Genomic DNA, 23,241 nt, shown 5'->3' with positions numbered 1-23,241 from the left:
GTGTTTGTTTTCTTAATGTCCTGACCCCCTTACCCACCACCCCCTCAAAAAAAAAAAAAAAAAATCAACACGAGCTTTTTGAAATAGCTCTCTTTACCCGTGATCACTGAGTGACGCCTGGGGCCGGGAGGCCGACCGAGAGTCGGGGGCGAGGGCTCCCGTACCGTCCGCACTCCCCCAACGCCACATCGCCCAGTGGCATCGTGGAAAGAGGATTCTCCCATGCAAACCCCGGAGCCGGCGGGGAACCGGGAGCACAATTCTGCGCTCCCGACCCCTGGGGCACGGACACGGCCACAGCACGGGGGACGGGGAGGCCCCGGGGACACGAGACACGGGGGGAGGGAGAGGGGACCCCGCCCGCAGATGACCCTGGGACTGGCGACCGTATGCGGCGGGGAGGGGCTGAGTGGCACAGGGGGCGAGGCTTGTAGCAGCGAGTCCCCCTCCCCTCCTTTCGGACGAAGAAGGAAGACTTGGGCCCCGCGACTGGGCAGGAAAAAGGAGAGGGGGCAGCCTCTTCCCGCATGCGGCTCCGGAGGGAAGCCCCGCCCCTTTCCCGCGGGTGAAGGGCTCCCGTCTCCCACCGGAAAGTGATCAATAAATTACAAAGTAGAGAAAAGGGAGGCAGAAGTTTGGGGCGGGATTTCTTCCTGCTCTCTTCTTCCCCCTCTCAGTCCTGTTCATGTGGTTTGGTCCTGGCCCAGTCCATTTTGAGGCGGGGACACGCACTCCCGGTTTGTCTGTACAGATGGTCCGGTCCGCGGCGCGAGCTCCCCAGACCGCTTTCCCCGGACAGACCATACTCTGGGCGGGAGGGGGAGCGGTCCAGCCTCTGGACGATTCTTCCATCCGAGTGAGATCACCTGCATTGACGCCGGACAGTGCACAAGGTAGTGAGGATCCACTGTGCTGACCCACACCCGCAAGCTCGCCCAGTACAGTCCTCACCTGAAAGCCTACACTAGCAGGAATAGGTCCGGACCGAAACACCATCTGTCCGGGAACTCCCAGAAGTCTGGCCTGGAGGGAGAGAGCAGCGGTTCAGAGGGAGCACACACAACCCCACCCTCCAGTTTCCCCCTCCGGTTTCTGCGAACTCGGGCCTCAATTCCGGGAATGCTCCCTTGGACTTCCCCTCCCGATGTCACAACCATTGCTTGGTTCCACGTGGGTTCTCTTCTCTTCCCACAACTTGAGACTAAAATAAGGTACCCAGATGGCTCTGAGAGAGTTCATTTCCCATTCTGGAAAGGGCACTGGGTGTGGGATTAATACATTCCAAGGACAGTATGGAATGCTGGAGGGGTCCTTTTGCGAGGTGAACCTGGAAGGCTGAGTTAGTCCATTTCCCACCCTGGAGAAGGTCCCCACCTTCTGGCTGCAACTTGCGGAGAGGGAGTCCCGGTGAGCCCAGGGCTCCTGCTGCAGCCGAACGAAAGTTGGGGGGCAACATCTCTGCCGAGTCGGGGGTTACGCCTCGGAGGTCCTTCTCTCGGAACATTTTCCTCCAGGATGGGGAGCGGCTGAAGGACTTGGCGCTGTCCTAGGGATAAGCAGGTGAGGAACAAACGCCCCGTTTCGACCCCGCCCTTCGTTTGGCCCCACCCCTCTCAGGGTCTCTCCTCCCCCTTAACCCAGCCCCTCCCTGAAGCAGCCTCCAGTTACGATAGGTTGGCAGAGCCAAGCTCCACCCTTTCATTGCCTATAGTGGAGGCGCTGCTAGCAGCCGGGTCTCCAGAGCTGCTGCCGCGCCCACCTCGTCCAGCCGGCGGTCTGTGCCCAAGGAGATGAGGTTGCTGAATTCCTTCTCCAGGAGTTGTCTGGCCTGGAAGTAAAAGAGAGGTTAGAACATGCAAACTGCGAGGTAGGGATGCCCAGCAAGCTCCAGGCCCAGCCGCAGCTCACCTGTGCATTTTGCGTGGGAATCTGCAGGAGCAAGGCCAGGTCGGAGTAGTCGAAGGTTTCGTCCAGGGCGAGCAGAGCCCCGTGCACTCCGCTCTCCGTGAGGTTAGTGGCGAATTCCTTCAGGCCCAGCCCGGACACCCAACCCATGACACGCTCATTGGACCACACCATCACGTCTGAGGATGGATGGGACCTTCAGTCGTGAACCCTGCCAGTAGTTAGGCCTGTCCAGTTTAGCCCATGCCTCCTCCCCCATTTGCTCTTAACTGGCCACGCCCTCAGACTGGCTCCACACTTCGTTTACGGTAATGATCTTTTTCTTTAGGCTCTCTCCTCATCACCCCTATCTCAACCCTGCTCCGTACCCTACACCTGGCTTCCAGAGGGACTTAGTCTCTTCCACTCACCTCGGATCTGGGTCTGGCTCTCTTCTCGCCTCCGCTCGAGGTCCTTCCGGTCATAGTTGAGTCGTTTCAGGCACATGATCCCATAATGCAAACTCACCCTGAGCAGCAGGGGAAGAGGAGTCACAGAGGAGCCTTCGCAGCCCCACTGACTACTGCTTCTATTAGGCCCTCTCCATTGGCTGTGGTCTTCTGGGAGAGGTTGGGGAGTTCCATTGATTGACTGTATTGATTGTTGGCCCTCCAAGGAGGTGGGTTATTTTCAACATACAATTCCTATTGGCTAACCTGGACCGAGTGCGGAAATAACTAGGCAAATTGTCTCGGGCCCTGAACTTTCAACTTTTCCTGTGGACCGTCATCTTGGTGGATGGGGCACAGAGTCAGGATTCCTGAAAACCCAGACTACAGAGCCGAAGATAATATCAGGAACTTCCCATCGCCAGTTCCATAGGTCAAAGACTAGGGGTGGGGCTTCCCTTTGGACCGTCCCCATTGGCCAGGCAGTCCCCACCTGTGGAAGCTGTCCACCATCTTGAGTTGGCCCCGGAGCTCCTTCTTGTTAAGGTGATCTAACATTCGGGCATCCACCAGCGACTCCATGAAGTAGCTGCGGTACTGGGGTAGCCCCAGGCTGGGCAGCCAGTCGTTCCCCACCCACTCGTGGTTCATGTCGCCATATGCCAGGATCTGGGGCCATGGGCAGGTGAGGGAGAGGTCAGACTCTCTGGACTAATCCCATGTGTGTAGGAAAGGGGTTCAGTCCAATCCCTCAACCCAAGGCTATCCTTTCCCCACCCCAGAGCAGACAATGATCAATTTCTGCTTGGGCCAATGGACCAGTCCAAAGTTGTCTCCTAAGCCTACAAAGTGTGGCCCGTGGTCCCTGAGGATCACCATCACCTGTGTCCTTGCTGGAACTGCAGAACCTCAGACCCCACCGCAGGCCTACTGGAATCATATCTGTGCTTTCACAAGATCCCCAACTATACATTAACTTTTAAGAAGCAGTTTGGGGCCCAACATCACTTGCCTTCCAAGCCAAGCCAATGAATTATGTCAATGCAGAACAAAGAACTGTCCATGTTTTGAAAACACTAGTCTACTGCTATGTCTGGTCAGGACAATGTTCTGGATCAGATCAAAGTCATTCACCCTCTTTTGCATAAGGAGACAATCTCTCTGCTGGAAGCAAAGACCAAGTCTACACAGTTCACTGCCACCCCCAACTTGAGACCAAAATGCAGCTTGTCTTCCCCAGCTTCTCATTCAATCTGGCCTGCCTCACCACTAAAATCCCCAGCGATTCCCGCTGCCCAAGTGAAGTGGGAATGATGCAGCATGGCCTCCCACTTCCTCTGAAGGATAAACAGGCTGCTCTGGGTCTCCTTCTAATACAGCAATGGAACATCCCCTAGAGCTCCTGCGACTCAGGACAACAGAATGGCTGGTGCACCAGGCTGATCAGGGAACAGTGTGGGCTTCCACATTGCCCCCCACAGTGCCACAGTGAACCAGTCCAGAGCTGAGCTCCAGCTGCAACCCCCTTCAGGGATGATAGAATGTTCTGGAGGGGGTAGGGACTGGGCTCAGAGAAGGAGGGGCATCCATGCAGCGTGCACAGCCTTTTCATGCACCCACGCCCGCCCCACGCCCCTACCTGCTCCCAGCTGATCTCCTTGGTCTCCTGACCCGTTAGTGGGAAGAGGGGAGAGAAGGGGTGGGTTACGGGGCAGGCAGAGGAGGAAAGAAGGGACAGACAGCCACAGACTCAGTCCCTGCCCCCACCCCCAAAGAGAGTTAGTGTCACCCACAAGGCCTGTAGTTGGGGGGGCACTCACAGGCTTCGTGGCAGCTGTAAGGGACTCCATCTCCTCATGTGTCATCCATACATTTCCTGTGGGCTGAGTGAGAAGGAGATATTGTGATAATGAAAGCGGACTTTGGATAGGGGAGGAGAATGGGGTCACGTTTCAAAGGCCACTGGGCCATATGTTTCTGGACATTCCGCTTTCTGACTCTGGACCCAGCAGTGGGAGAGGAAAAAAGTGATCCTTTCTCCAGCATCTATCATGTTGCAGGCAAAGAGTTAAAACTGAGGCTCAACTAAGCATTTTGATGTGTGGCCCTGTGCAAAAGATATCACCTCTGTGACTTGGCACAGACTTACAGAGTGAGGATCGAGAAGGAGGCTGCAAATTCAGTAATGCGGCAACTGTTTGGCAGTGGAAGTGGGATTCACTCACATTTGTTGAGTTATTGCTTCAACAACCCCATGCATTAGGAACACATACATGCATTCAAATGTTTATGAACTCCTGGTGAGTGACAGTCACTGTTGTGAGATCTGGGATATGGTAAAGAACGCAACAGACAAGGTCCTTTTCATGGTAGGGGAGATACGATCAATATAAACATGTTGGGAAATATTAATATAGACTGACTAATAGATGAAATTAACAATATCGACACTCGGGTGCAATAGGGCGTGGCTAAAGGATGTCTGCAGAAGTAATTTTGGAGGCTAACAGTAATGATGTCCTCAAACTACATCCAAGTACCACAGAGACAGACAGACACACAAGTAAACAGCAACTATGACGGAAGGTTAACAATTGCGGCGTTAGATACAGGTACACTTAATTTTCTGGATGTTTGAAACTTCCATGAACAAAAAGTTGGAAGGAAAGGATAAATTTTAGAAGGTAGTAAATTCTATGGGAAAAATTTAGAAGGAAGTGCTGTCTTGGGGGTCCAGGGGTGACTGGTTCAATTGTGGAGCTTGGGGAAGGTCTGTTGGAGGTGGTGACATCTGAACTGAGACCTTAAGGATGAGAAAGAGCCATTCTTGGGGAAGACAAGCTAAGGCAGCAGCAAGTGCCAAGGAGCGAAGTGAGTCAGAGAAGAAGGTGGCAGGAGCCGCTCAGAAAAAACCTGGTGCAATACACACCGGACTGGGGCGGAGGCGAGGCCGAGAGACTGGAGCTAGCACAGCTGGAGTGAGCACGAGGGCGGGGGGATTGGCTAGTCTCAGGAAAAGGGGTGGGGCCAGAGGCAGCGAGGGTTGCGATTGGCCGCCGGACACTCACCGTGCGGGAGGAGGCAGGAGCTGAGGGGGAGGTGAGCGAGACCATCTCCTGGATGGCGAGGCGCAGTTTGAGCCGGTGCAGAGGGTTGCTGATGCCAATCTCGCGCTGGATCTCTGTATCCGACAAGTTGGCCATGATGGCACCACTCTTGACATTGGCCCGGCAGGCAGCCACATACCATGCAGGCATACCTACCCACAGCTGAAGCACAGAAAGAGAGGGACAGGGGGAAGGGACAGAGAGGACATGGCAGGAGAGATGGGGGAGACACAGAAAGAAAGGGAGAAAGGGAGACAGATGGGCGAGGCAAGTGGGGGCGAAACAGAGACATGGGAAAGTTCGCAGGAGGAGAAACAGGACAAGGCGCATAGACGTGGGAGAGGCAGAGGGAGACAGAGAAGTGCCAGAGTTGAAGGGAAAAGAAGGAGTGGAGAGACAGTAGGGGAGAGAGAAAGACACACAGGGACATGGAAGAGAGATCCAGAGGCAAGGGGAATAACAGACATACAGTCAGAGATGGGGAGAGAAGCAGAAAGAGAGACAGAGAATCCCACACATGGGGAGACACAACAAGACCAGAACCCAGGTGGGCAGGACCAGAGGGGCAGGGGTGGAAGGAGGAGAGAGAAGCTGTTTCCATTGACAAGAAGCCTATCCCCCTCCAGGTCCTAACCTCCCCACCTCGCCCCATCCTGGCTTGGAGTAGGAAGGTGCTGGGTTCCCTGCCAGCCCTTCACGGTGGGGCTGTCAGAGGTTAGTGATCAATAGGTCATTTCTGTGCCCCAGTACCTCCAGCCAAGAGACCACAGTGGGCCCGTCCCAGGCAGCAAAAGGCAGACCCTGGCGGCAGGCCTCTTCCAGCAGTTCATGCCTGGTGGGGAAGGGCAGGGAAGGAGTTATCAGGGGTGGAAGTCCCCAGTCCTTTGGATAGACCCCTTCACCACACACACACAAGTATGATTATATTTTATGAATGTAGAAAACATGGCAGAAGGTCAAAAATTACATGTAAATCTTTGTAAATCCATATTCCCCACCCCCATCAAGAGAAAGAAACAGGGTGCAGTGGTGACCAGGGAGGCTGAGGCAGGAGGATCACAAGTTGGAGGGCAGCCTTAACAACTTAATGAAACCCTTTCTCAAAATAAAAAAATAAGGGGTTGGGGTTGTGGCTCAGTGGTAGAGCACTTGCCTAGCACTTGTGAGGTGCTGGGTTGGATCCTCAGCACCACATAAAAAGATTTAAAAAATAAAATAAAATAAAGGTATTGTGCCTATCTACAACTAAATTTTTTTAAATAAATAAAAAATAAAAAGGACTGGGGTCTTGTATTCAATCCTGAGTACCAGAATAAAAAATAAAAAAAATTAAAGGGGGGAGAGATAAAGAAAAAGTTTAAGAGTTCCCAGATTCCTAAGCAAGCAAGTTCAGGACCATGGACATCTGCTTCCAGCATTTCAGTCTCATATCTATGGGCTACCACCACCCCTACACACACAGTACACGGTCACACACTCACTTCCTCTTGTTTCTTCGGTCCTTGTCTCCTGGGCCTGTCAGCTTAGCTAGCCCCAGAGGGTCAGTGGCCAATGTCTCATCTGAGGGTGTTCCAGCTAGAGGCAGGGAAGGGTCAAAATTTGGAAAGTCAAGGGGAGGCAGAATCTCTCATGCTGGGGATGGTAAGCACACCAGGATGGCACAGGCCCTGAGGGAGTTGTGAGGCCACATTGAGGGAGTGATAAAGCCAGACAGGGACCAATGTCACCTCCCAGGTGATGAACTGGAGACATACCCAAAGAAGGACTGGATTCACTAGACTGGCCTTGGTAAGGTAGCAATGGTGTGCTGGGAAATGGCTAACAACTGGCTTCCTGGGAAGGGAGGATCCCCTGATTGGTAGTGTTTGCCAGTTTCTGTGACCAATTTTGAGCTATCCAGGTGATGTCAAGCAGCTCACAGACTTCCTGAAACAACAGTGCTCACAAACCTACACGAGTAAGTTCCAGCACACCACTGGAAGTTGCCCAGCCTTTAGGAGTCTATACCCTCCTTCTGTTTAAAAAGTAATCAAGTAAATTCATTTACCCACCCAGTCACCCAGGTAGGTGACAAAGGGCCCTTTCTTTTTCCCTCCTCCTCTGTCTACCTCTGCAAGTCAGTCTAAGTAAATTACCAAACAAATGAAGACATGAATGAATGTCACATCAAAATGAAAAGAAGGAATTAAAGGGAAGGGGGAGGGGAACAAAGGAGAAAGGGGTTGGAATTAGAGCACTCACCCAGAGAAGAGCTGTCCCGACCTGGGGGTCCCATTCGCCCCTTCTCTTTCTTGCCAAAAAGTCGGCCTATGGATGACTTGATGCTCTTCTTTTTGGGAGCTTTGTGAAGGGAATCTGGGGTGCCCTCACTGGTAAGCAGAAGAGAGTAAGGGCAGACTCCTTCTGGGATGGCCCTCTTCTTTCAAGTTCTTGTCTACCCCCCATCTCATCCTTCCAAGCAAGCTCCTCCCTATTCCCATCCTTTGTCCCTGCTGACCTTCCCCGTGAGGGTCCCCCATCTTCTAGGGCCCCCGCCTGCAGTGCCAAGGCCTGGGTCATTCTCTCAAGACGGGCAGATCGGGGTGTGGGTGGCGGGGTATCTCCTGGGATGGCTGGTACCTCCCCTCGTGGAGCACCAGCTTCCTCCTTGGGAACATGATTCTGGGGAGAGAAAAGCATATATTCTGAATGAAGTTGGAGGGATCATATTGGAAGCTCCCCATTAATTGGGATGTCTACTAGGGGACTTGTGGGGATGGCCCTGGTTTGGAGTACTCTATCTGAAGGTAGCCTACATTAAGTGGGGGAAATGAAGGCAATGATGGATGCTCCCGTGGAGCTTGACAAGCTCACATTTATGGTATCTTTGCTTTTAGTGTCAAGAGTGAGATATGCTTGACCTCAAAGAAAGCAAATGAGTTATAAGTCCTGAAAATATGAAGCCTGGGTTTAAGGCAATAGAATAAGGCTAGTATCTCTTTACCTTCCTCAAAGGTCAATTCTGAGGATCAACTGTAATTCTCAAGTGTATGTTTAGTCACAGTTATAGTGTTTTTTTAAACACTATGTAGCAAGCACAATGACATATGCCTGAAGTCCCAGGTACTTAGGAGGTTGGGGCAGGGTAATCACTTGAGTTTGAGTTTGACATCAGCCTGGGCAACATATTGAGATCCCATCTCAAAAAAAAAAAAAAAAGAAAAAAAAAAAAAGAAAAAAGCTGGGGATATGGCTCAGTGACAGGATGCTTGCCTAGTATATATGAGGTCCTGGGTTTGATCCTCAGCACTGCAAAAATAATAAATGCTCTTATTTGTAAAAAATCCTATGCAGAAATTTGAGGTATAAGACAAGTAGACTGGATCTGAGTAAAGTAAAAGTTAATTTCAAGAATCATTGACTGGGTCTACCCTTTGTTGGAAATTTTAGGGAAAGCTAAGGATGTTTTTGAAAACCACTAATGTACTGAGCTATTACTGCTGTTTTTGGGGAAGCCCTGTTTCTGACCTGTCCTCATCCTCCCCCAGGCTGGGGAGACTCCAGAACACTCACAGCCTTGTCAGTGCTCTCACGGGCAGGGCTAGGGGGTGCCAGGCGAGGTGTTGAATGGCCAGAGCTGGGAGGGGAGGGGCTGGCAAGAGTAGAGGTGGTGAGGGAGGGGGGTAGTGAGCAGCTGCTGCGGTAGCGGCCCAGCGAGTCCAGGCCAGAGCTGGACACTCGGCTCTCTAGCTCTTCTGCCCTCTGTTCTGTTGTCTCCTTCTCCTCTTGGATCAACCTGGGGAGGCAAACAGGAGAGATTGGGTGATAAAGCTGAGAAGGAGAGGGAGTCTGGGGACCACAATGGGCCAGAAAGGTTTGGGGGGACAAGGAGAATTCTGGAGAATGGGCCATGAAGTCAAAAGCGTGGGTGGATTTGGGATGGACTCGTTAGTTCAACAGCAGTCAAGGAGTCATAGTAGTCTAAGGAAGTCATAGAAGAATTAGTTTGATCAGGGAGATCAGGATCTGTATCAGTTTGGCTTTGCTGATAATCAAATGGTTCTGCAAAATCATTAAAAGATTATTATGGGCAAGAGATAACATTCCAAGAAGGACTGTAAGAGCAAGGTCATAACAAAATCATGATAAGATCAGAGACAGGTCAATCCAGCAGCTGGGAAGGTCATGGAGGCATTCAGTATGTGAGAGCTAATAAATCAAGGCAGAGTTTGAGTGGAAAGTGCTGGTCATGTTGTTCTACTTGCTGGGGGATAATGGAGAATATGTATTATAAGAGAATTGCCAAATAAAGGCAATTTCTGGGAAATCAGGGTAGACATCAATGGGGGCTTTTTAATAAATTATGGGCTTTTCTTCTATTAGCTAAAAATTTTTTGTGTATAGAATTGAGGTTTTTGTTTCTGTTTTTGGTACCAGGGATTGAACCCAGCCGTGTTAAACCATCGAGTCATATCCCCAGCCCTTTTTTTTGGAGACAGGGTCTCACTAAGTTGCTGAGGCTGGCTTTGAACTTGAGATCCTCCTGCCTCAGTCTCCCAAGCTCCTGGGGTTATAGGAGTGAAATACCATGCCTGGCAAGTTGAGGTTCTTGACTAATGTGTTACAGTAAAATCCTTGGTGTTTCAGGTTGGGTACCTTGTGTTGACACTTTTGGTGTACTGGGAGAATCTGGGTATAGATTATATGAAGCCATGAAATCCATAGTGTGCTGGAAGATTCTTGATGAACTGAGTTGAAATTTTCGGTATTTTGGAGTGCAGTCTTTGATATGTCTGGAAATTGTGAGTTACTGGCTGAGGGACAGATATTTGTAATTTGCACACATGGAAGACTTGGGTGCATCCTAGAGGATTAATAGACACTACAGAGAATGCTGAACTGAAAGAATCCCTTATGGATGGTGGGAAACGGAATGGACTCAGGTCTTCAGCAAAGTTTCTGGAAACTAGAGGGGCTGTGTGGTCAGCTCAGGCAGGACAGAGCAGAACTAGGCCAGTACTCACTTGATCTCCTTATTGATCGCCTCCAGCTGCTCCTGAAGCATGATGGCCAGGGTCTGCACATCAGCCTGCCCACTGGGGGACAGCAGCTCAGCCCCAAACATCCCCTCCGCCTCTTCCTCATCAGAGCCATCCAGTTCCCCAGGGAATGGGGGTGGCATGGACCCTGCTGGAGCAGACCGCTCCCAGTCCTGTCTCTGTGGGAACAGAAGGACATCTAGTGGGTGGAGGCCAAGGATGGCATTGGGTCTTCACTCGCCAATTCTGACCTTACCCTCTGAGGGCATCCATCCTGCCCACATGCCCTGATTCTGTTCCACAAGCCCAGCTCACTGTATCCACAGGCCCTGTTCTTAACCCCTCCCCCAACTCTCCAAGCCACGCCCATGCCCATGATTCCACCCCTCTCCCCTGACTCCCATTGCCCTGAATCCAGCCCACTTCTCCTCTTGGTCTGGATCACCCACTCTGGAATTCTACACCCTTCCCCCCATCTGTCATTACTCTCAGGTGCTCACCAGGTAGCAGGACAGCCACATGAAGAGGTTCACAGGGAAGTCAAGATGACAGAATTTGGTGGGAGGAGGAAAGAAGACAGGTGAGTCCAGAAGACCCTACCTCTCAACCATGCCTCCCTCTCCCTGAGCCCCATGGATTGGGCTCCATTCCCCACCACGCCCTGCTCAGTCCAGGCCCCAGAGGTGGCTGCTGACCTTGGATGGCTCGTCTTTGACCCCTGACCATCGGCCCCTCTTGCTTGCCCGGCCACTGCCAGCCCCATAAGGGTCCAGGGGGGTGCCAGAAGGTAACGTGGGTGCCTGGGAGTAACGGAGTTCCAAGGCACTGCCAGGGAGAGACCTGTGGGCATGGGGAGGGCAGTCATGGGTTTGTGGATCAGGAAAAGGTGAAAGAGATCAAGGGTCACAGGGATAGGCCTGAACTCAGGGGTCCTGAATTCAAGGTCAAAATAAGAGGTATGAGTGATTGCCTCAGGAGAATAGGGAGTGGTGATCAGAAGGGATGAGCTTGACCAGAGTGGATCCCTGGACAGAGGAGGGGCAAGAGGGCGTCTGTCACCTGGAGTAGGAGGATGGTGGCCTCCCCCGCAGCTGGTCGATCTCCATCTGCATTCGCTCCATTTCAGCCAAGAGCTGCTCCTGGGGGGAGGGCATTGGAGGTGTCAGGTCACCCTGAGTCATGGGCATGGGCATGGCTTAGAGCCGGGAAGGGTTTAAGAAAGTGAGTTGTCAAGAGAGTAAGATGAACTGGGGAAAGTGTCAAGTGCCTGCCCCCTCCTCTTTCTGAGGCCAATTCCAACCTCAGTACCCCCTGCCCCACTTCCCTCCTTCCTTCCCCAGAACCCTCACCTTGTTAAGCAGCAGCTCATCCTGCAGTTTCTTCATGTTGGCGATCTCCTCACTCAGTGAGTTCTAGGGGAATAGGGGTGAAGTGAGAGGGAGGGGCCCAAACCCAGCATGCCCAGCCACCAGCGCACAGACAGGCCTGGGGGACCCAGAGGAATGTGGGGGGAGACAAATGGTGAGCTGAGAGGAAGGGAAGGTGGGTTGTGGGGCCTAAAATGTACCCAGGTAGAGCAGTCCTGGAAGCCTGGGATTGGAAGTCTTGTGCTATCTCGGAGGACTCAGGGATTGAGGGACCATATGGTTGGGAAAAGACAAGGAGTCAGGGTCTGGATGCCCTCAGAATTCAGCTCTTGGAATGTTTAGATGAAGTGAAAAAGTGGTCTTAACAACAGATCAGAGAAGACTTCGAATTCAGGATGCTCGGGTTTAGGGACATCTCAGATAACAGATCTGGGGGAAATGTCTGGGGCCACAGGATTCCTGGTGATCGGAGTTCTGGGTTAAGATGCACCTTCTCCTCCAGCGCTCCCATGCGCTCTTTGAGGTGAAGCTGTAACCGCTCATTGGACTCGCTCAACAGCTTGTCCACTGTCTCGGACAGCCGCTTATTATGGTCATCGTTCATCTTCTCTCTCTGTCGTGCCTGCGCATGGAAAAGCAGGACAATGGTGTTCAATTTGGTCCTGCGCAGAATTCCGCCCTTTTCTAAGCCCCGCCCCAGCCACACCCCCTTATCTAAACCCCACCCTAGCCCCAAAGCTCAGCATTCTGCAGTCCTCAAACCCCTCACCCGCTGCAGCTCCTGGTTCTTCTCCTCCAACTGGGCCTCCAGCTGCCGAAGCCGCTCTTCAAAATTCCCATGACGCTCCTCAGCCTAGTGGACAGAACCCACGGTATCTAACGTTACCCCAGCAGGATCTAGTCAGGTCCCTGGCCCTGCTGTCTTCAAGGCCAGTTACAAGGTCCCACCCCACAAGTTCCAGGTTCCTCTCCAGCCCCTGTGATTCAGGTCCTGCTCCTGTGTCCAGTCTACATTCGCAGGACCTGTTCCAGTCCCTTCCGGTTCCAGGTTACCCATCCTTTTAGTCCAGACTAGAAAACACGGTCCACCCACACCAAACTTCCAAGTTCTGCTCCATCAAAGTCCTTACCCTCACTTTACCAGCAACCCCCGCCCCCATCTTTTCCCAGAAGCCATCCGGATGTTCTGCCTACTACCTTTTCAGATGGGGCCTTGCCCCATCTCCTCAGTGAGGTCTCTCCTCACCTTGTTGAGCGCCGCCACGCGCTGGGCTAGCTGCGCCTCTATCTCGGGCAAGGTCTCGGCCTTCTGCAGTGTCTGCTGCAGCTTCTGTTTAGCATCGTCCAGCCACTCCGCCAGCTGACGACTCTTCTCTTCACTCTGGAGCAGGGAGAGGCAGGGGGAGCGGAAGCGCTAGGTTACAGGGGCCACAGTCCTTTTCCCTTTGCCCCCTCAGGGTTCGCCCCCACCTGCCGGTACAGCGACTCCTTGCTAGCCAACTCATTCTCCAGCTTGTCATTGGCATCGTGAAGAGACGTGGCCTCACGCTGGGCGCTCAGGTAGCGCTTCTCCAGAGTAGTGATCCGCTCTTCCATATCCTCCCGCTGAGCCAGCGCCTGCAGAGGGCCAAGGCCATGTGGACTACAGCTCCCAGAAGCACTCAGGGAAGCCTAGGCTTAGAATCCAGGGCAAGGTACCCTAGGGTATCCAGGGAAATGAAGTCCCCTTGGCTTCAGACTGTGGGGGCCACACCTCCCAGTTTTTTCTGTTCGTTTTTCCCTCCCTCCCTCCCTTCCGACCCTTCTTCCTTCCTTCCTCTCTTTCTCTGGTACCAGGGATTGAACGCAGGGGCACTTAACCATTGAATCACATCTCCAGCCCTTTTTTATTTTTTATTTTGAGACAGGACCTCCCTAAGTTGCTCAGAGCCTCAATAAGTTGTTGAGGCTGGCTTTGAACTCACAATCCTCCTGCCTCAGCCTCTCAAGCCACTGGGAATACAGGCAAAAAGCACCATGTCCACACCTCACAGTTACTAAGATAGTTCTGGCTCAGGCCCTCTGGTAAAGATGACTGAAAGCCCAAGCAATGTGAAGTCTTGAATCAAGCCACCTTCTCAAAATCTAAGTCTCAGTTTTCTCAGCAACTTCTGACACAGAACAGTCTTAGAATCACACAGGAAGTTTCATGGGAAACATGAAACAAAGTTCCTTGTATATGGAAAGCAACACATCCCAAGAGCCACCATGATGCACAAACATAAAAGATAAGCTACAGATTCTGGTGGGAGATGAACTCTTCTCTGGGAGCCCTTGTGGTGGGATCACACTTCCTAACAGCCTCCACCCCACCCCTTTCCTGCAGTTGTCTAGGCTTACAGTCCCAGATGAAGACCCTAGTGGATGATGAGAAATAAAGTGCTCACTCTACCTTCTCATTCACTGCCTTTGAGAATCCAGGCCCCACATTTCCCAACAGATCCCCAGGCATGAGAATTAGGGTCAAGGAGTCTAAGCCAGGAAGGGCAAAATGCCAACAAAAAATTAAGAGACACAAGAGAATGTCACCATTGTAATATAATAATGAGGATCAGTTATTGAGTGCCTACTCTGTGCCACATACTAACCTTCTGATAAGGGTCATAAGTCCCATTTTACAGGTGAGGTAACTGAAGCTCACAGAGGTGGAGAGACCACACAGGCTGGGGACTGAATCCAGGTGCCACCATTCATGAGCCCAGGGACTTTGGACAAAGGGGGAAGGAGAAGAGTAGGGACACAGAGGCCCCTCACTAGGGGCTCCCACCTTACCTCCTTAAGGTCCCGCTGCAGCTTGGAGTTGGCTTCCTCTGCCTTACCCAGCTCCCGGTGAGCGGTGCCCAGCTCCTCCTCCAGCTGGCTCATTTGACGACACAATACCGCCAGGCGCTCCCGCAGCTGGCACACCTCTGCTCGCTGCCGCTCCAGGGCTTCCTCCAGCTCTGCTGTGCGGCGGTTGGCATCCCCACCAGGACCCAGGCCATTGGCAAGGGTCTGGAGTGAGAGAGGAAGGGACAGATCCCAGAGCGGGAAATGCAAAGACACAGAGGGAATGCAAAGAGATAATTGATCAGCTGAGGTGTGTGTGAGGGGCAATCAAAGATCAGTTAGGATCATGCAGTTCAGAGTCCACAGGGGTCACAGAAGTTAGCTAGGTGAGGTCAAAAGCTAGTAAAAGTCTTAGAGGTTCAACTGTCCCAGGGTAAGTGAGGATCATAACAACCATCAATATGACCATAACAATGTCAGGGAGTTGAGTGGAGGTCACAGAGAGGGGACTTCCTCCTCTCACCTGCCCATCTCCATCCTTGCCTGGCTCTTCCAGGCCCGACCGCCGCCTGGACAGCTGCTCTCGAAGGCTCAGAGTCTGGAAGAGTGAAAGGGGAATCAGGACAAAGGGGATCTTGGAACACTAGCTTTACTTCCCGCTATAAGGTTGTTTCCTCTTCAGCTCCATCTTTCCCTATCCAACTATTTTCTCCTAACTCCCAGCCAAAGCCCCAGCTCTTGTTTCTCATCTTAGTCTCACTCACTGGGAGGTTCTCACCTTAGCCCTGCCTAATGAGTTCCTTCTTAGGAACTCCACTGGTTTCTTTTTCATTGTCCAACCCCTTTGGAACCCGCCCTATTAGCCCCACCCATTGATACTTCCTTAGTTCCAGTCAACCTCCTTTTCTTGGCCTCGCCCCCACCTCCTGATTGCTCAGCTCCAGCTCCTCCTCTAGCACTGCCACTCGCTCCAGCGCCATCCGCAGTCGCTCCCGGACCTGGGGATGGAAGCAGGACAGGAATGAGAGGAAGACCTGTCAACTGCCCCAGTCCGGGACAGTTGGCCTTGGCCGAAAACACCCCGCAACAGGTCTGATAAGGTAACATAAGGATCATCTCTCTATAATGGGTGTGTGGCTCCTCCAACCAGGTACCAGGCAGCCTTTTCCAGTCATAGCCCCCCGCCTCAGTTCATTTTTATATGCTCGACGGACAAGTTGGGTCCCCCACCCCACCCCCCGCATAGCCTGTCTCGATCAATGACAGTAAAAATTCTTCCCACTTGGGACATCCCTAATCAATCAGAGCAAGAATCTCTCCCACTCAGGACAACTCCTGTCAACTACGGTTTTCTGTTCTTCATCCTGACTCTTCCAATTCTCATACCTTCTCATCTAGGGCCTTGTGGTGCTCGAAGAGGGATTTTAGAGCTTTCAGCACCTCCACCTCAGAGGAGACCCCACCCGGGGACTGGGCCTGGCGCTTCACCACAGTCATGCGCAGTGACCTCTCGTGCCTGGACACCAGGCACTCCAGGTGTTCCAGGAGGAGCTAGAGGGGGTAGAATAAGGAGTCAAGGAAAAAAGTCCAGGGAAAAGGGATAGGATCAAGAAAGGAGGTGACAATGTAAAAGACATATGGAGGAAGAGATGGAGCCAAGGAGAACCTTGAGAGACAGGTCAGGAAAAGAGAAGAATAGCAGAAGTAGAGTCAAGAAAAGGATGGTGCAAGAGAAGAGAAAGGTATGGAGATCAGAGAGCAGACAGGAGGAAGGAGTGAGACCAGAGTAGGAGACCAGCCAGAAAGTGGGAGTAAAGAAGAGAAGAGAAGAAAATGAGATGCAGAAAAAACATGGGTCAGGCAGAAACACCAAGAGGGGTCATCTGCCCAACTCCAGTCCAGCCCTTAACACCCCTCACCCGCGTGTTGTTCCGCTCCGCCTTCAGTTCTGCAATCTCTTCTTCCCTCTCTAGCAGCTGCTCCCGACATAAGTTCAGCTCCTTGGTCAGAGCTGCAAACTCCTGTCCAGGCGTGGGCAGAATTGGGGACAAAGGATCATCCTTTTCTATCTCCCTCCTTTCCTTAGAGTTTGAAGGCCCCGCCCCACCCGAATAAGTCCGGCCCCTTCTTGCTGCTCAGGCCCCGCCCACCAAAGGAAGCCTCTCCCAGCTCCTTTCTAACCACCAAACCACGCCCCTTCCGGGCCTCCCTCTCCTCGCAGGTCCCGCCCCGGCCCCGCCCAGACCTGGGGAAGCGCGATGCTGAGTTGGCGTTGCAGCGAGTCCTTCTCGTGGCCGAGCTCGCGCAGCCGCAGCTGTGCTGTAGCCAGTCCGTCCTGCGCCTCGCGCAATGTCTCCAGCAGGCGCTCGCGCTCCGTGAGCATCGTGACCATGAGGCGCTCCAGCTCGCCGCCTGCCTCGTCTGGGCCCAGGGCCGAGCCCCGCCGGCCATCCTCGCTGATGGTGGGCATCACCTCGCACATCATGGCGGCGGTGCGGGCCTACGGTGCCGGGAGGGGTCAGGGAACAGAAACCAGCCTTGTCAAGGCACCGGCAGAGAACTGAGGCACAGCTGCTCCGATACTACATGAGGGAAACAGGTGGAGCCATCCAGGCACTGCACAGGAGAGACTAAGGCCTAGAAACTCTGATCATGTCACGAGGAAACTAAGGCACCGCCACGGGACAATCCACCGGGAAACTTAAGGATTGACCACCAGGTGCTGCCAGAGGAAACTGAGGCTGACCCGTGGTAATCAGGGCACAGGATAAACTGAAACCCATTTCTTTTAGGAAAACGACCCTGGCTGCTTAGGTGAGAAGCTTTTAGGGAAACAGGTCAGACTCCACCACCAGGCACTGGCAACAAACCTAGGCCTGGCCCACTCAGAACAGAAGTTTGGTGACCCAGGCATTGCCTTAATTAATGTGGAAAAATCAGTTTCTACCTATTCTGACTGCTGAGAATACTCAACCCACTGCATAGGCAGGGAAACTGAGACCAAGCCAAAACCATGCCTTCAGAAAGCCACAGAAATGGAGGCACAGAACTAGGTCACTAGGATGTGATTACCTGTATACTGTCTCAGAGATGGTCTTCAACTACTGTCCAGCCTAACTCCTGCCCTCCTTCAATTTCCCAGGTATCTAAGACCCCTGCTCAGAAAAATCTACTTGAAAAAAAAATTATTTTTGTACCAGAAATTGAACCTGGGGGCGGTTAACTACTGAGCCACATCCCCAGTCTTTTGTTGTTGTTGCTATTTTAAATTTTATTTAGAGACAAGGATCTGGCTAAGTTGCTCAGGGCCTCACTAAGTAGTGGAGGCTGGATTAGAACTCACAATCCTGCCTCAGCCTCCTGAGCCACTGGGATTACAACCTTGCACCACAGCGCCGGGGCAAAAAAAAAAAAAAAAAAAAAAAAAAAAAATTTAAGCATGGGGCCAGGGGTGTAACTCTCAATGGTAGGGCGCTTGCTTAGCATGTGTGAGGCCCTGGGTTCCATTCTGAGCACTGAAAAAAAAAAAAAAAAAAAAAAAAGTTTTAAAAGTAATCAACTAAAATGAAATGAAAATGAAAAGCAGAGGGGTGCAGCGGTCGCAAAGGTACTTGCTCGCCTGTAATCCTAGTGACTTGGGGGGCTAAGTCAAGAGGATCGCAAGTTTGAAGACAGCCTCAGCAATTTAACAAGAACTTGCCTCAAAATAAAGGAGGAGGGGGCTATGGGCGTAGCTTAGGGTAGAGCGCCCCTGGATTCAATCCCCGGTACAGGAAAAATGGAATACAGAAGAAAAGAAAAGAAAAGAAATAGAGAGAGAGAGAGAGAGAGAGAGAGAGAGAGAGAGAGAGAGAGAGAAAGAGAGAGAGAGAGAGAGAAAGAGAAAGAAAAGGATTGGGATTGGAAGGAAAGAAAAGGAAAGGAAGGGAGGGAGGGGGAGAGAGAAAGAAAAGAAAGAGAAGGAAAGGGCAAAGCAAAGCATGGCGGGACTAAGACTGTGCTAGTCATCTCCCTCTTCACGACCTGAGAATCCAAGATCGAACCCCCTGCTGCTTCAGGTCACAGGATCCTAGGAACCACCAGGCCCTTTCCTTTCCTAGACCAAAGAGTCTGCGCCTCCACCTGCCTCCTCCCCAGTCCTCCGAGTTAGAGACCACACCTCCCTTCTTTCCCAGAGATTTTCAGCCTCCTCCCTTAGAATCAGAAATCCCAGCCTTCAGATCCCTCCTCTCCAAGACTCTAGAAGTCCAAGTGCACCGCTCCTTCATCAGAATCCACCCACCCGTCTGGGACTGTCCTGCAGCCGCCAGTCCGGCCCTCGTGGGGCGTTAACCAAGGCTGGCGGGGAAGGAAGGGCGGAGTTTCTGAGACGGGAAGGTGGGGCTCGGGTTACAGGGCAGGTGTAGAGGCGGAGATGAAGCGAGGCCCCACCGAGCCCGCTTCAGCCGCTCCCGTGCACGCTTCAGGTCCGACAGGTCCGGCTGGCCGAGCCGAAAGCAGGAGGGACTTTCATTCGATTCCCTCCTTTCCTTCTACCCTACGGGCAGCGGCACAACCGGTTCTGAGAGTGGATAATTCTCAACCCCGCCCAATATGCAGACTGTGCCCAGTCTAGAACTGGGGCCTCCTCCCCTGAGGAAAGGAGGGGGTCTAGAAGCTCTGGAACCTGGAAGTGGAGACTGCTGGATGCCTGCACCCTTGGATCTTTGAAGTGGCACATCCCAGAATCCAGAACTGAATCCCATCCCCTGAATGCCAGCACTCAGAGGCCAGATATAGGAAAACGTTTAGAAGACGTGAAGCCAGCCTTAGGCCAAAAAAACCCAATATCAAACCCACAACCTACTCAGAAGATGAGAATGAGGATGTTTTAGAGAGACTACTCTAGTACCTCACATTTACTGAGGAGACAAAACACAGCAGGGTTGGAGTAGGGTCTAGAAAGTCAATGGCATGAAAACAATACAGAGTGCAGAAAGGACACATGCTTCCACGCTTACCACATTGAGGGACTGGGGTTTTCACTCAGGAGTAGAACATTGTGCAAGGCCAGTGGATTCCATTCCCAGCACCAAAAAGAATAAAATAAAAATAAAAAATGCATGCATTGGGCTAAGTAGAGGGATATATTCTAGAACTGAGGTCTAGAACCAAGAATTAACCAAAAGCAGCTCAGTAACTTAGAGTGTCTTGGTTATCCCAGAACCTCAAACACAGAAGGAGCATAAGGATACCCAGGAATATACCTAATGTAATACAGTAGATGTGATCTAGAATTCAGAATCTACTAGGGATGAAGGTATCAAAATGGAATACAGCAGCAGTTGCATTTTTGGTTTGATCATATTCTAGATAATGCAAAAATCAGAAGACAAAAGCTGTGCTGTAGAATGCAGAACATGAACTGCAGATGAAGAAAAACATGGAAAGTTGCAAGGAGTTTGCCTGAAACTTGGAAGTGTCTTAGGGAAAATGCAGAAGGATAGATGCTGAGAATTAAGAATTTCCTGAGAGTTGGGCATGATGGTGCATGCCTGTAAGGCTAGCTACTCAGGAGACTGAAGCAAGAGGATCACAAATTCCAGGCCAAACTCAGCAACTTAGAAAGGCCCTCAGGAACTTAGTAAGATCCTGTTTCAAAATAAAAAATAAAAAGAGCTGGGGATGGGATGTAACTCCAGTGATAAAGTGACCCTGAGTTCAATCCCCGGTACCAAAAATAAATAAATATTTTTTTTTCTTGAAATGAAGACTGAACAGGGGCTTGGGTTGTGCCTCAATGGTAGAGCACTTGCCTAGCATGTATGAGGCACTGGGTTCAATTCTCAGCACCACATATAAATAAATAAATAAAATTATTTATTTTAATTGTCACTGACAATTTAAAAATATTTTTTAAAAAGACTGAACTGGCAAAGGAGGGGGATGTTCTGGAAATTAGAACATTTCTAAGCTGAAGACTCCAGAAGAAGAGACAGCCTAGAACATGCTCAGAATGCCAACATGGCAGATGGAGGAGAAAGTCAACAATCCACTATGGAACAAGTTCTACCCTAAGGTCACACTAGGGGAAAAGATAGAGAAGGTAGAAATGAATGGACCTAGAAACTAGAACCTGAGGAAAGAAAATGAAATACAGAACACTTCATTGGGAATCTTCTATATTTAAGATTGTGAAATTAAATGGAACCTAAAACAGAAAAATGCATTCTAGAATTGAGAGCACAAATTGGAGGAAGGCCAGAGCAGGTAATTGAACTACACATATTCTAGAATTTGGAATGGTCATGGGAAGAGAATGGAATCTAGAACAATGCCAAGGATGGGGCTAGAACCTAGAACACACCTAAAATGAAAATTTAGCAGACTCTAAGTAAGGACTGGTTGCCAGAAATCCAGAATATGTCTGAGGAGATGGCAAGGTCATAATTTACTTTGTGGACATTATCTAAATGTTTGAAAAGACAAATGAAAAAAAAATAAAAGACATGCCCAGAATTTAGCATCTGGCCTAGAACTTAGATCATCCCTTGGATGAAGATAGAACAGAGATATTAACTGGAAATGTTCTAGTATTGAGAAGGAATCTAGAACACAGAACAATGCAAGGACACATGTGTAATTAGAAATATGGAAGATGGCAAGTTCTAGGTTGACTAATGAGCCTGGACACAGAACACATCTGGGGGAAGGGATCTATGTTTGGCTCATTGTCCTGCGAGTGTGTACTTACTTAGACAATGGTGCATCATGATATGGGGCTAAGAAGGAAATATAGTACTGGAAACATCTCAAGAATCCAGGACTTAGGGCATAGAGGACAGAGGAGATTCCAAAAACCTAGCACTGAGATGATATGGGGATGAGGCAGGGGTTTGTCAAGGCCACAGGAGAAGTGAAGTTGATGGGACTCATGAGACTATGAGTACCTGGACCTCTAAAAGTGAGAGCTAAGAAACTAGACACCATGGTGGAGCTGAGCTGGGGGCCTGGACTCCTGAATCCATGAAGATATAAAGATCAGGGTGTTAGAAACTTGAAGCCTAATTCCTTGTTGGAAGGGAGGGCTGGGGAAGGTGGCCTGAGTAAAAGCTGATGGGCAGTACTGAAGCTGAGGTTTGAATTCTGGATCTTGAGGGGACACAGGACCCAGGACAAGACACCTAGTTCTATAAGGGGACAGGTGAATAGAAGCCAAGGAATCACATTAGAGATTGCATTCCAGATCCCTGAAAGCAAGAGAGTCATGGCGCCTGAGTTCCTGAGGGAACAGATGCTGAGGTACCAGAAGGCTCAGTATGTTTTCTGAGGGGCACGGGGGCTGTTAAACTAGGTGCTAAGGGACATGGGTGGGCAAAGGCTAGAAAACTGGATTCCTAGGTCCTGACGGGGTGAGGGTTATCAGCTGGATCCGGTAGAGGAATGAGTGCTGACAGCTTCCAGAACCAGGTGGGAGCTGGATGCCCAGGTGCTAAGGTCTCTAAGGTGAACAGAGCAGGAGCATTCAGAAGCCCTGGTTCCTTGGAGAGCAGCTGGAGTCCCAGAACTCTGGGGCGCTGAGGATGCGGCCTGAAAGCCTGACCAGCGGAATCCTGCGGCCCAGGTCTGGGAAGGCCTGGGTATCCCCGGGTCAAAGGCACAGCCGGGGGTATCCCCGCGCCGCCTTGCGCCCCCTCCCTGGCAGCGGCGGCATGAGGTGGGGGAAGCAAGGCTGCCAAGCGCGCTGACCATGGACAGCTCCAGAGCGGGCCTGTGTCCAGGGCGGCGGACGAGTCGGCCTGGACCGAGAGTCGTGGCCGGCTGTTCAAGCCTGAGGCTAGAGACCGGCACACTGGTGCGCAAATGGGGGACTAAGCGGACGCGACAGGGGATGGCCGGCCGAAACTGGGGGAGTCTGAAACAGCCGCGGCCGGTGTCTGGAGCTCCCGGGACTGGGCCAAGGTTAGCGACCTAGGTTCAGAAGGGGTACCGGGGCTGAAGTGGCAAATTCAGGCTCCTGGGCCCTGGAAGAGGCGCGAGGAGGCAGTACGCCTGGGAGTCTAGGGTTCCGTTGGGGACTCCGGGCGCCAGTAAGGGGCACGCCTGTGTCTTCAGTGTTGGGTTGTGAAATCTGGGTTCTGGGGTCCCCTGGGACCAGGAAGGAAATCCAGGATCTCTGGGAAGCGGGGGAGTCTCGCCGAAGGGTCCCCAGGGTGGGCGCTGCCAGGCGGGCTGGGCCGGGCTCTTACCTACCTGGTCCGCGGCGGCTGCGGGCGGAGCTGGGCTGCAGGAGGGACGTGGGGTGGGGTGGGGGGACCGGGCGGGGCCCCTGGCGGCGGCCGGGGCCCAGATCTGTAGCTCCGGAGCCCTGTCTCCGCGGCTCGCGCGGGCTCAGCGTCTCTTGCTCGGGCTTGGGCGCTGGGGACCCCCCTCCCTCTCAGTCTCACAGTCCTCTACCCCTTAAAATAGCCCCCTGTCCCTGTCACCGTTCAGCCTCCCCCCGTGAGGCCGCAGCTGCCAGATCCAGGGGTGCCTACCAGCGCCCCCCAAATACCACCTTCCCCCCCAAAAATTCCTCCTCCCTCCCCCTCCCCCCCTACAGCTCCCTGGCGGTCTTGGCCCCTTTAAC

General features: G+C 52.0%; 1 protein-coding gene across 3 annotated transcripts; it reads right to left on the bottom strand.

Moving 5' to 3' along the window:
- Positions 1 to 82: 82 nt before the first annotated feature.
- Positions 83 to 23,138, bottom strand: Ppfia3 (PTPRF interacting protein alpha 3). 3 transcript variants are annotated; one of them, XM_047528260.1, is made up of 30 exons: positions 22,862 to 23,138; positions 16,879 to 17,133; positions 16,553 to 16,654; positions 16,020 to 16,184; positions 15,557 to 15,631; positions 15,157 to 15,231; positions 14,637 to 14,858; positions 13,296 to 13,442; positions 13,072 to 13,206; positions 12,595 to 12,678; positions 12,316 to 12,447; positions 11,808 to 11,870; positions 11,518 to 11,597; positions 11,154 to 11,298; positions 10,444 to 10,631; positions 8,993 to 9,215; positions 7,938 to 8,101; positions 7,682 to 7,809; positions 6,922 to 7,015; positions 6,191 to 6,272; positions 5,402 to 5,602; positions 4,154 to 4,216; positions 3,973 to 3,999; positions 2,827 to 3,002; positions 2,316 to 2,413; positions 1,909 to 2,084; positions 1,760 to 1,828; positions 1,375 to 1,546; positions 952 to 1,023; positions 83 to 866 (listed from the first exon to the last, which is right to left on the bottom strand). In XM_047528260.1, the coding sequence occupies exons 2-29, from the start codon at positions 17,116 to 17,118 to the stop codon at positions 965 to 967; spliced, it is 3,585 nt and encodes a 1,194-aa protein (XP_047384216.1). In that variant the 5' UTR covers positions 17,119 to 17,133; positions 22,862 to 23,138; the 3' UTR covers positions 83 to 866; positions 952 to 964. The 3 variants fall into 3 exon arrangements, with proteins under 3 accessions (XP_047384216.1, XP_047384215.1, XP_047384217.1); XM_047528259.1 differs by having other exon boundaries at positions 22,866 to 23,137; XM_047528261.1 differs by lacking the exon at positions 3,973 to 3,999 and having other exon boundaries at positions 22,866 to 23,137.
- Positions 23,139 to 23,241: the final 103 nt, after the last annotated feature.

Source organism: Sciurus carolinensis, chromosome 16, assembly GCF_902686445.1.
Source record: "Sciurus carolinensis chromosome 16, mSciCar1.2, whole genome shotgun sequence".
In the NCBI taxonomy this organism is placed as follows: Eukaryota; Metazoa; Chordata; class Mammalia; order Rodentia; family Sciuridae; genus Sciurus; species Sciurus carolinensis.
This window is presented reverse-complemented; position numbering and strand designations above follow the sequence as displayed.